General features: G+C 35.2%; 3 protein-coding genes across 3 annotated transcripts; 2 read left to right on the top strand and 1 right to left on the bottom strand.

The window, feature by feature from the left end:
* Positions 1-240: 240 nt before the first annotated feature.
* On the bottom strand, positions 241-4694 carry LOC106410128 (cation/H(+) antiporter 3). The gene is made up of 3 exons (XM_013850617.2): positions 3556-4694; positions 2426-3484; positions 241-2181 (listed from the first exon to the last, which is right to left on the bottom strand). Exons 1-3 carry the CDS (start codon positions 3817-3819, stop codon positions 1060-1062), a joined length of 2445 nt encoding a protein of 814 aa, XP_013706071.2. The 5' UTR covers positions 3820-4694; the 3' UTR covers positions 241-1059.
* A 1358-nt stretch (positions 4695-6052) lies between these two features.
* On the top strand, positions 6053-11088 carry LOC106408086 (protein SENSITIVE TO PROTON RHIZOTOXICITY 2-like). The gene has a single exon (XM_048749916.1). The coding sequence runs from the start codon at positions 6986-6988 to the stop codon at positions 8105-8107; it is 1122 nt and encodes a 373-aa protein (XP_048605873.1). The 5' UTR covers positions 6053-6985; the 3' UTR covers positions 8108-11088.
* A 276-nt stretch (positions 11089-11364) lies between these two features.
* On the top strand, positions 11365-12707 carry LOC106409568 (protein SENSITIVE TO PROTON RHIZOTOXICITY 2-like). Its single transcript, XM_013850179.3, has one exon. It carries the CDS (start codon positions 11479-11481, stop codon positions 12586-12588), a length of 1110 nt encoding a protein of 369 aa, XP_013705633.2. The 5' UTR covers positions 11365-11478; the 3' UTR covers positions 12589-12707.

Genomic DNA, 12707 nt, shown 5'->3' with positions numbered 1-12707 from the left:
TTTTATAAAAAAAAAATACTAAAATAAAAAATAAAAATTTTAAAAACAGTTTCAAAAAGTATTTTTAAATGATAAAAAGAAAATTTGAAAAAAAAATTAAAAAAAAAAATTTGAAAAAAAAAATAAAAAAAAATTCGAATCTGAAAAGTGAAAACATATAATCTGAAACTATAAAAAAAAAATTTATTTTTTTCATTTTTTTTATTTTTATTTTATTTATTTTTATTTATTTTTGTTTATTTATTTAATTTTAAACCAAGGGTATTAGGGATATTTTACTCTTTAATGAATGTCATTTTTGTGACTTTCTCCTTCTTGTGCTATTTTTGAGACATAAACTTCAAAAGGTGCTATTATTGATAATTGCCCCTGGCTTAATGGTGACAGAGTCTTGAATGATTTGGAGGAAACATATTCCATGGCCGAAAGTTTTCACCTACTGGGAGAAGATTCTCAACGGTGGTCACCACAATAAAGATCACGATCGATGATGATTCACTGGGTTTCTCTGGATTAGCTGAGTGGATGGAGCTTCAGGAATTAGGAGGCATCCGGTTTGCTAGCATGCATATAATAAGACATAATTTTTTTTACTTGTATATATAAATGATTTTAAATGATAATTTTACTTGTATATATAACACTATACAATTTCACATGAATAAAAAGACACAAAGTTTTAAGTGAACATAATAAGACAAAAAAAATTGAAAATGTTAGACCGGAGCGGCTTGCATCGAAAGATCTAAGAACTAGAGTTTATGTTTTTGTAGCTCAACAACGTGAGTGTCACATGTCAATGATCTCACCAAACAGAGAAGTGGTCTTCACATCATGGGTGAATCCACATTATGTTGATGATACATGACATACACCAATCTTCTGATGAACAAAGCTTTATCTTAACGAGAAACTGAGTTTTCCAGAAAATAAAATTTGAATGGATTAAGTGAAATTTACAAAAGAATATCATAATTACAATTAACTTTCGAATGACTATAGTGAAAAGAAAATTGGTAAGACTACAAATGAATTGCGTAAGTAACAAGGAACATGGACCTAAATCATAAGCTGTTGTTGTTGTATAACCAAAACAGAAGCCTGAGAATTGATATCATGTGAAGTCAGTAGATCACCAATAACACCAAGCTCCTTAAACTCACTCCACTCCTCAAGCCCATCCGTGTACACACTCTTCCTCCCTTTCCCTCTTCCCACTACTATCATATCGAACTCACTCGCCAACGATTTCATCACACCCGGTGTCTCAGTCGCGTCTAAGATCGCCTTTTCAGTATAAAAGACATCTACTGATGCGTTGCTCTTCATCTCTCTAAGATGTTCATCGTCAAGCATTTTATCCCACTCCGAGATTTCTTTCTCTTTGTCATCGACAGTAGTCATTCGGACCACGGTCAGGTTAATCCTCGGGTCACGTGACATTCTTGTGGCAAGTGTCACGGCTTCTCTATCGTCTCTACCACCAATGAAGATCATACATACTTTGTAGGATGACATGTTTAAAACCGTGTCATTGATGTTTCTCCGACCGTGGCTGCTTCTATAGACAAAGATTCCGACAGAGCATGGCGCTACTTGAAGAACGCTCTGGTTAAGGTTCCTGATCATGTTGCTGTCCGAGATGAGAGCTGATCCGTCAGCAGACCAAGTCTGGTGAAAAGGAAGGAGGATGAGAGAAGTAGTGTTGTTTAATGCAAGCATGCATACGTCTCCATGCATCGTATCGGGCATAGACACGGCCGTGAAAGTGCTTACGAAGACCGAACCGAATAAATCTTTGTGGAATTTTTCAAAGGAGAGAACCACGTTGTTTGAGAAAGACGTCTCTTCTGTTTTGCAAGTCTGTAACTTGTGGGAAATGAAGATGGGGTTGGCTTGCCCCACGAGCTCTAACAAGTGGAGAACGTAGGCTGCTACAGGAGCTTCCCGGGACGGGCAAATGGCTTCGAGGAGGTTGATCATTGGGCTTATGTCATCTGTTCTGTAGATGCACGACAAGATCCTCAGCTCGGAGTTCGGTTTCAGGTGCTGCACGTTCCGCTTCTCGTACCCTGCGTACATCCTCGATGGGTCGTATAAGTACCTCAGAATCGGAGGTACGATTGCGGAGTTCAACGTTATGTAAAGACATGCAACGGTGAAGGTCTCAGGACGGACAGACTGCAAATGTTCAAAACATAGACATGAGATATATTCTTTTTAGTATTAAAATGATTATGGTCAGTGATCTAAAAAACTGGGGTAGGCACAGCCTAGACGATAAATTAATCATAAATAAAACAATTTAAAGAAAATTTGGTTTAGGCGGTGGCTACTAAGCATCCACCTAAACATTAATCTTCTAAAAAAACGTATAACATTTATTATGGTTTGTGGGGTATATATGTGTCTAGTGTCTACATACCCCTCTTTGGAAGGCCAAGGCGTAGGCACCGAGCTCGAAGATGCCTTTGAAGGACATGATAAGAGAGATGGCGAAGCAGTCTTCCATTGGCATACCGTAGAACAAAGCAGGAAGAGTGGTCAAAATAAACTTGACGACGAAAGAAGTTACCATGATGTATATAATGCCATTGAGTGCATTCCAATTAAGCAAAGCCCAAATGTCTATCTCACTTGAAGATGAGGCAACGAAAAACGGAAGAAAAGTGCCGAATATTGCTGACTCAAACTTCTGAACGATCGCTGAGCCTAAAGGAGGGCCATGTGGAACAGCGAGACCTAATATGAAAGGTCCCATGAAAATAGATTGTTTGCACCAGTTGGCAAGTATGGCTGATCCAGAGACCATAACAATGATTATAGCTAGGTAGATTGGCCTGACTGGCCGACCAGAAGGTGTTTTCCTAATAATGTAGAACATCAACGGTCTGAAAACATATATGGCAACACAAACAAAGAGAACAGCTACCGCTGCTCGCATCAAAGGACGGTTCCCAGCGATGACATCTCCTATAAACATGCTCCCGAGCCGTGTTTGCTCGTCCTTGAGCTCCTTCATGAAGATGAGAGATGAAGAGAGAACCGAGGTGCTGAAGTCGCTGATGACGGCAGCGGAGATGGCGAGACGACCTAGCTCTGAGTTCTGTAGCCTTAGCTCAAAGAGAAGGTTCCCAACGACAGGGAAAGACGAAAGACATTGTATCGAGTAAACCACTACGGCTTCCAAAGAACTAAGCGTATTATCCGATCTCTTGTTCCCCACGTCTTTCAAGTTTCCGAAAAAGATAACTGAACAAACCAAAATAGAGAGTAACACAGAGGAGAGACCAATGGTTATAGCTTTCCTCCCCGAGGTTCGGATCAAACCCATGTCCATTTTAACTCCCATCAAGAACCAGAACATCATGTAAGAGCAAGCAGAAACAAGACTAAACACAATCTCTTTGTAATCCTCTGAAGCGAAGAATCTCCTCGCAGCTGTATTCTCATTTATAAAAGACTTGCTCAAGAGAACACCAGTCTACAAAAAAAAAAATATATAAATACCAAACCTCAAACTCAAAATCTAGAGAGATCGTGATAATAACTCACAAGCATATGGGACGTGAAACGTATCATGCCGAGACGGCGGAGGAAGAAATGCAAGAACTGCCATAGGAAAGAAATGACGAGAAATATCAACTGTAAGTGTGGAAACGCGTGGTCCCAGAAATGAATGTTTATATTAGGATCTGTGAAGTTAGGAGAAGGCCAAACGCCATTAGAGCTAGGGTTTAGAGGCGTGACGTCGCAGATCATGTTTGATTCTTTCCATGTGTCTCTCAGGTAAAGCATCTTATCATCTCCAAACTCCATTGTTGAAAACCCTCAATGAAGACGAAGAACAACAACAAACAAAAGGAATTACAGACCAAAGAAAAGATTGCACTAACAATTTTTTTACGATGAGACGATTATAAAGATTTGTTTTTTAACACGAATAAATTCATTTAATTAGTTTTTACTGTTGGAAACAAGAATCGAAGTGGGAACGAAAGTTTTTTTTTCATGTGTGGTTTTCGAAAACCCTAAGAATAGTAAGTGTGTGAATGTGCAAAGAACTAACCGGAAACAAGATTAATAAGATTCTGCTTACTGTTAGGTAATTTTACACGTTTACACAACTTAATTGTTATTTTTCATCTATGTTTTAAAAAAAAACCTGAGAATAGGAAATTTGTGAATAGGCAAAGAACCAATCAGAAACAGGATTAATAAGATTCTGGTTACAGTTGGTTTTTCTTACAGTTTTATAAAACTTAAATCTGCTAATTTACAGGTCACCGCCTACTATAACAGAACACCAAAAGGAGAAAGAAGAGAGAATAAAAAGAACAAATGATCCTTTCAGTCCATTTAAGATAAATGATGAAATTTTGTGGACTTTATATGAATTAAAAATCTTCCATAAAAAACTTCACTCAATAATCCATTGTTAAAAGGCACATGTTCGATCATAGAAAAAGCATAATAGTTGCTTTAATGGGCAACAAATCTTACTTTTATTTGTGTTACTTTTTTTGTTCATCTACTTTTGTTCCGTTCGTATTTTTACAACACACTTTTTCTTCATTTCTCACTACTAGAGAGACCACTCTAGTCCATCAGATCTTTCTTATGGTTGATTAATCAATAATAAACTAGTTTTTTTGGCTAATATATAAAACTAAGAGTTGTAAGGGCATTTTAACCGTTCAAACTCCAAATTTAATCAAAAATGTTTTAAATGAATGAAATTAAAACTTAAAAGCATGAATATGGAAATTTCTTAAAAAGGTTAAGGATGATTCATGACAATTGGAATATCAAATATCATTCCACTCCTGAGTCAATCTGACTAGATCAACTCTGATTTTTCCAACAAATTAAAATATAATATAAGTTGGCTGGTCACATCTTCTGGCGTCGTTTTCCAATTTTCTAGTATCGACGAATCAGTTTTTTTTTTTGTAAACTAAAATAGTTAAAATACGTCTGTTTGACATCCGATTTGGGTATTCGATTCGTTATCCGTTTCGATTCAGATTCATTATCCTTTTTGATTCGGATTCATTATCCGTTTCAATTCGTTATCCCTTTGATTTGATTTGTTATCAATTTTGAACCGAAAAATTTAAGTATTCGTAACTCTACGACACAAAAGGAATATTAATATGTAATATTTGTAAAAAATGTAACAATCACATTTTTAAAAAATTAATTATTTTAGTTACTAAAATTTTAAGTAAATAATTTTTATTTTGTAATAAAATATTTTTATTTTTATTATTTTGTTTTTTTTTGGATATTTGTACACCGAAATTCGAATAGTTACAGATGGGATAACATAATCGATTATTCGAACAAAGCGAATTAGATCACAAATACCTTAAAAATCCGGATATTCTATTCGTGTGGACCAGCACGTATAGCAGAATTTCTAACACAATTGTATTGACTCGACATTCTTCCACAAATAGTTCACCAAAGCTACAAAAAGAGCATTGATCATCCATCCATTTTATATAAATGCCAGTTATTCATTAATATAAATATGTTCCAACTAAAGTTATTCCCTTTGAAATATAAAATGAATACGGTTGACCCAGATTACTTTACTAAAATTGCAAGGCATGCAGATTGCCTCATTGTTAATGTTCCCTGTAACATCCAATTATATAGCACGCGTTTACATATGCGCATAAAAGCAAATACGAGGAATGCATGTTGAAGAATATTTTAAAGCATTGTTTTGTTTATACATGTGACATAAGATAGTATGTAAGCTTCACCGTTATATGAATGTATATTCAATTAATACGTGAAGAACAGGCCATGAAAAACTCTAAAACTTGACTTAAGTTAGTTACATTTAATTTAACTTAATTGGGAATTTGGGATTGACATTCTTCGTTTATTTTAAGATATATACTCCATCCATTCCTTAATGATAGACTTTTTAGGAAAAAAAAATTGTTTCAGAAAAATGTATTTTTTGTATTTTTTTATGAAAAATTGTAAATTTCAATAAAATTAATTGACTTTATTGAATTACTATTGGTTAAATGTTATTGAAAATTGAAAATTACAAAAAACGATATATTTATTACGGTAGTTTAATGTGTTTTCTTAATATGTGTGAAAATCCAAAAAAAAACTATTTTTATGGAACAGAAGGAGTATATATATAGCTGAAAAAATATTAGTAAGTTTATGCGAGGAAGGTTTTACTTGCTTTTTCTAATCTAGTTGACTTTCTTGTTAATCACATCACATATCTTTATTAATCAACTTTTAACCCAGTGTAAATAATTGATATATATATTTCTATGGGAGAAATCATCATTCATGACTTCATTTCATGTATTGTGTCATAATTACTGTCCATAAATTAAGTTACTCACAACATTATTCCAAATATTCTTAGGTCTTTATTAGTGGATTGAGAGGTCTTAATTAATGGATTGATATCCACAAAAATATATATAGACGACAATCTGAAACATTTTTCTTTCCACAAATCACCATATAGAAAATATTTAAACGCTTATTAAATATGAAATCAAGATACGCCTATCCGACTTTGAATTCATCGATGAATGCAAGGCTCGAAGATATGAAATCAAGATACGCCTATCCGAGCTTTACACGGCTTAGCCGCATTATAATTGCCGGTTTCTCCTTTGTGTTTCTTTTAGACTAAATACCGTTGCCAGAATTTATTTTCTCAAATGTTTTCCAAATTAGAATAGTAGCTGATTTATTTAAATTGTTTTGATAAATTAATACCAAAATAAAATAAAAAATCGTAGACGTGAATCGTATACATTGTGTGCGTGAATGTATGCCTAGAAGGTAGGGTGTCTTATTCAATAAGCCACCCCTCTAGGAAGGCTGGCACATATATATAAAACAAATACACCACAAAGAATTTAAGGAACCAATAAAATCAAAAGAACAAATAAGGTTAAACTCAAGTTAATTAGATTATTCTTATACAAAAATGAATCAAGAAGATCATATGAATCAAGGAGACCATATTATGAACAACGGAGAAGGCTCAATGCCTTGCTTCTCCGAGACGACCATTACGTCCTCTAATCATCTCTATCCCATGACGGCCGCGACGAAATCTTCGGAAGAGGACCACAGCATTTCGCTCTCTCTTCTACTCAATCTCTCCACAATACAAGACAAAGTCCACCACATCCAATCTCTGGTCAGCTTTTTCATGATCTCTAACAACAACCAATCCTCGGAGTCAACGTCGTCTTTGGCCGTGGCTAACATCGAAAGCTTGGTTCAAGAGATCGTCACGGCAGCTACTTCAATGATGCTCACTTGCCAACAACGCCACATCCCATCTAATAACAACAGTAACTTCAATAACGAACAAACCGTAGATGCAATCGTTATGAAGTATTCCACACAAGAGACCGAACCGGATCATGACTTCACGCCAGAGTCGTCAACCAACTTTCTTGGCGTCCAAGAAAGAGGAAATATTTCGTTTATTGACCAGAATCTTGACTGGCACGGCACACAATCCATAAACCCTAAAAAAGATCAGCATCGTTTTAAAACAAGACCCGGGAACTATGAGATACTGGAGCTAGGCGCAGACGACCTACTAGCAAAGTTCACGCATTACTGCCAGATTTGTGGAAAGGGGTTTAAGAGAGACGCGAATCTAAGGATGCATATGAGAGCACACGGAGACGAGTACAAGACACGTGAAGCCTTGATCAGCCCAACGAGCCATGACAAGAAAGTTGAAGAACACTCGTTGATGAGACATTACTACTCGTGCCCTCAACATGGGTGTAGATGGAACCAGAGGCACGAGAAGTTTCAGCCGTTGAAATCTGTGATTTGCGCCAAGAATCATTACAAGAGAAGTCATTGTCCGAAAATGTATATGTGCAGGAGATGTAACGTGAAGCATTTCTCGGTTCTGTCTGATCTTAGGACGCACGAGAAGCATTGTGGGGATATAAAGTGGGTTTGTTCTTGTGGGACTACGTTCTCTAGGAAAGACAAGCTTATGAGCCATGTTTCTTTATTCGTGGGCCACTCACCGGTCCATGGCCCGCCGCCGCAGCAGCGTCCGATTATCACAATATAAAGATTTCTACGTATTATCAAATGACTTGTGCATTAGCGTTAATGTTACAAATTATTTTGATTACGATACTGCATTATGGATATGTTAAAAAAGAGTACGTAGTTTTTCATCATTCTTGCTTCTGCTAAGTTATGGGTAATAGTTTTGGTTAATCCATGCAACTTCTGATTTCTGAATAATAGTTACAATGTTGAGAAACTAACGTGACAATGGCTCATCTGACTTCAAACTAGCAATGTAACATCTTATAATATATTTGACATATGGTTACGATTGGTATCAGTTGGTGGCAGCGCTAAAGATAGTATCTTCGTCCATATATAACAATTTAAGAAAGACATAATTATCTTCTCTATGCACATACGCAGCAATTTTCATCCATTGTGATTTTCTCTCATGAATAGAAAAAAAAGAAGAATTTTTTAATTTTAACAATACATTTTCAACGGTCCATTTCATCTGATATAGATGTACAGTATAGACTAACCTACTTGACAATGATAACTAAATATTTTAAATAAAGTATATAAAGCAAAAAAATGTTATAACACCATATTTTGGTGGATTGGATCATAAAAGAGATTCAAAAATGAACTCACATTGAAAACTCGTGTTTGCAGTTTGTGTAGCGATGTGTCTCTTGACTCGATAGCATCATTTCTTAGGGTATGTTCGATGGTCAGGTCCAACATCGCGTGAACCAGTGTTTATGTCAGGTCCAACAACTTAATTGTAATTTTTTCATCTGTGTTTAAAAATTCCCTAAGAATAGTAAATTTGTGAATAGGCAAAGAACTAATCAGAAACAAGATTAATAAGATTCTGGTTACAGTTAGTTTTTTAATAGTTTTAAACAACTTAAATCTGCTAATTTACGGGTCCCTCACCACCTAGCTAGTAGCCTAGTACTATAACAGACAATACCAAAAGCAGAAAGAAGAAAACTATCATTTCCTTACATTTATGATAAATGATAAAAGAATTTGTGGGATATATGAATAAAACACGATATAGAACATTCCATAAAGAATATTTCACAAAATAATTAATTGTTAAAAAGTCCATGTTCGATCCTAGAAAAAGCGTAGTTGCTTTTATGTCAACAAATAATCAATAATTGTTAAAAAAGTCCATGTTCAATCCTAGAAGGCGAAATAGTTGCTTCAGTGGGAACACATTTTTTAATTTTATTTCTGTTACTTTTTATTCTTCTTCATTTTTGTTCTTTTTTATCTCACAACTAGAGTCTAGAGAGACCACTCTAGTCCATTAGATCTTTCTTTATGTTGATTAATCATTTCTAAACTAGTTTACTGTTTTTCTTCTTCTTTTTGTTAGCTAAGAATCTAGTAATAAAATTAAGAGTTGTAATGGAATTTCAATTGTTCAAACCCCTAATTCATACCAAACATGTTTTAAATGAAATTAAAAGTAAAGATAATTCATGGCAATTCGAATATGATCATCATCCTCCCAATCCAAGTGTTCCGACTTTCCAATAAAATTAAATAGAATATGATCCAGACCTTAGGTCTGACTAATCCTTCCAGACTGGAAGCAGTGGTTGATAATATGGAGAATTTAACTAGAAACATGAAATTGATTCCAAGCGCTAAACCACTAACCTAACGCATAGTTGGTAATATAGCTTGTGTTGGTCACATCTTTTTTCATTTTTGAATAAAATGATAAATTTGATTCAAAAGAAAATAGAACTTGTTTACAGACTGTAAAATATTTTGCTATGTAAACAAGTTCTATTTGTTTTTAACAATGAGACTGTTAAAATATTTCGCTATGTTCCCACAGCCCCAGTCCAGCTTTGGTAAGCATTCACCATCCTTTTGTCTTGCTTTAGAGTCATTGTTATGTTCTTCACATGTCTGTCGATTGACCGAAAGAGTACATCATTTTTTTTTGATAAAGGCGTTGGTCACGTCTTTTTGCGTCACTTCAGTATTCTAGTCTAGACGAATCTACGAAATTTTATTAAATTAATTAGAATAGACTTGTTTGTTTATCACGCGAAATAGATTACAGTTTTAATTAAATGAGGTAGCAGTAATTGTTTAGAACACAATTGCGTTAACGCGACGTTCTTCCACAAATAATTCACCAAAGCTAACAAAGAAAATAACATTAATCATCCATCCACTTTATACAAATTTTGTTCATTAATATAAATATGTAACAAATAGCTCTTTTGAAATCTAAAATGAATACGCTTGACAAAGATATTTTACCAAAATTTCAACTCATGCAGATTGCCACATCTTTAAAGGCCTTCATCATGCAGACTGCCACATTGTTAATGTCCCCGGTAAGATCCAATTATATAAGCACGCGTTTACAAGTGTGCATGTTATAAGCAGATAACAGGATTAATGCATGTAGGAGTTCTTTTCTAAAGCATTGGTTATACATGTGACATAAGATAGTATTAGGGATGAAAGCTACACCCACCGTTATGTAAACTTCACCATTAAATGAAAATATATTCAAATAATACATGATAAAATACTATGTAAGTTTCATCGTTATATGGTCTATCAAATATATAAGACGTGAAGAACATGCCATTAAAAACTCTTTTTAACTTTTTCTTAAATATATTAAAACTCTAAAACTTGCTTAGGTGATTCACTATTAATTTTTTTTTGTCGGCCTTTGATTCACTATTAATTTAATTCAACTGGGATTGACAATTGACATTCTTCGTTTATAGCTGACATAATATTAGTAGGTTTATGTGGGGAAGGTCGTAAGTGGGGATGGCTCTTATAATTTGCTTGCTCTACTCTAGTTGACTTCCTAGTTTAACCACATCACATATCTTTTTTAAGCTAATGTAAATAATTCATACACAAATGACAAGTGCAGTTTCAAAGGGGAAAACATCATTCATGACTCCATCTTATGTATTGTGTAATTGTATCATGTCATAACTACTGTCCATACGTTTGATCAAAAAAGAAAAAAAACTACTGTCCATATAATTACCCACAATTCTAAATATCAATAGCCAATATTAATTGCCTAATTCTCCTTTGTATTTTTATTACTCTTATCCAAATTAGTATGATATTGGATAATATTTTTTTGAATTTCTATTTGATAAAATGATACCAAGATAAAATAAAATAATTAAAAGTAGATGTGAGACATATTTTGTTTGTGTGCGTGAATGTATGTCACAACTAACAAGTATTTTATAGAGGCCTAGACGGTAGAGTGTCTTCTTCCATCCATCCCTGTATAACGTCTGGCATGAATATAAAAGACAGACACCACAAAGAATCTAAAGAACCAACAAAATCAAAAGAACAAAATAAGAACAAAACTCAAGTTACTTAGATTCTTCTTAGACACATATGAATCAAGGAGATCATATTATAAATAATGGAGAAGGCTCAGTGTGTTGCTTCTCTGAGACAACCACTACGTCCTCAAATCCAGTCTACAATAATCCCATGACGGCCGCCACAAAATCATCGGAAGACGAGGACGACATATCGCTATCTCTTCTACTTAATCTCTCTACCATGCAAAACAAAGTCCATCAGATCAAATCTCTGGTCAGTTTTTTCATGATATCAACTAATAACAATAACCAATCCACGGAGTCAACGTCGTATTTGGCCGTGGCTAACATCGAAAGTTTGGTTCAAGATATTATCACGGCCGCGAATTCAATGATGTTCACTTGCCAACAACTCCATATCTCATCTAATAACAACAGTAATTTCGATAACGATAAAATTGTTACGGATTTTTCCCCACGCGTAATCGACAGGCATAATGATTTCACGAGAGAGTCGTCAGCCAACTTTCTCGGTGTTCAAGAAAGAGGGCGTAGTTCGTTTCTCGACCAGACTACGCAGAATCTTGACTGGTACGGCACCCAAACCATAAACCCTAAAAAAGAAGATCATCGTTATAAATCAAGATCCGGTGACTATGAGCTAGTGGAGCTAGGCGTAGCGGATCTACTAGCGAAATACACGCACTACTGCCAGATTTGCGGAAAAGGGTTTAAGAGAGACGCGAATCTAAGGATGCACATGAGAGCGCACGGAGACGAGTACAAGACACGTGAAGCCTTGATCAGTCCAACGAGCCATGACAAGGAAGTCGAATGCTCGTCGACGAGACATTACTACTCGTGCCCTCAACAAGGGTGTAGATGGAACCAGAGGCACGAGAAGTTTCAGCCGTTGAAATCTGTGATTTGCGCCAAGAACCATTACAAGAGAAGTCATTGTCCGAAAATGTATATGTGCAGGAAATGCAACGTAAAACATTTCTCCGTTCTGTCTGATCTTAGGACGCACGAGAAGCATTGTGGGGATGTCAAGTGGATTTGCTCTTGTGGGACTACGTTTTCTAGGAAAGACAAGCTTATGAGCCATGTTTCTTTGTTCTTGGGCCACTCACCGGTCCATTGCCAGCCGCCGCAGCATCCGATTATTCATTATACTTAACATGCTTCTGCTAAGTTATGGGTAATAGTTTTGGTTGATTCATGCAACTTTCTGATTTCTGAATAATAGTTACAATGTTGAGAAAACAACGTTACAATGGCTAATCTAACTTCAAACTA

Source organism: Brassica napus, chromosome A2 (genome assembly GCF_020379485.1).
Source record: "Brassica napus cultivar Da-Ae chromosome A2, Da-Ae, whole genome shotgun sequence".
Classification (NCBI taxonomy): Eukaryota; Viridiplantae; Streptophyta; class Magnoliopsida; order Brassicales; family Brassicaceae; genus Brassica; species Brassica napus.
This window is presented reverse-complemented; position numbering and strand designations above follow the sequence as displayed.

What these genes read in the sequence shown, in the direction of transcription:
- LOC106408086 (XM_048749916.1), top strand. Translation starts at nt 6,986, where the DNA reads ATGAATCAAGAAGATCATATGAATCAAGGAGACCATATTATGAACAAC.
- LOC106409568 (XM_013850179.3), top strand. Translation starts at nt 11,479, where the DNA reads ATGAATCAAGGAGATCATATTATAAATAATGGAGAAGGCTCAGTGTGT.
- LOC106410128 (XM_013850617.2), bottom strand. Translation starts at nt 3,819, where the DNA reads ATGGAGTTTGGAGATGATAAGATGCTTTACCTGAGAGACACATGGAAA. An exon ending in GTTTCACGTCCCATATGCTT is followed by an intron (nt 3,485 to 3,555) that starts GTGAGTTATTAT and finishes TTTTTTTTGTAG; the next exon opens with ACTGGTGTTCTCTTGAGCAA. An exon ending in CCTTGGCCTTCCAAAGAGGG is followed by an intron (nt 2,182 to 2,425) that starts GTATGTAGACAC and finishes GAACATTTGCAG; the next exon opens with TCTGTCCGTCCTGAGACCTT.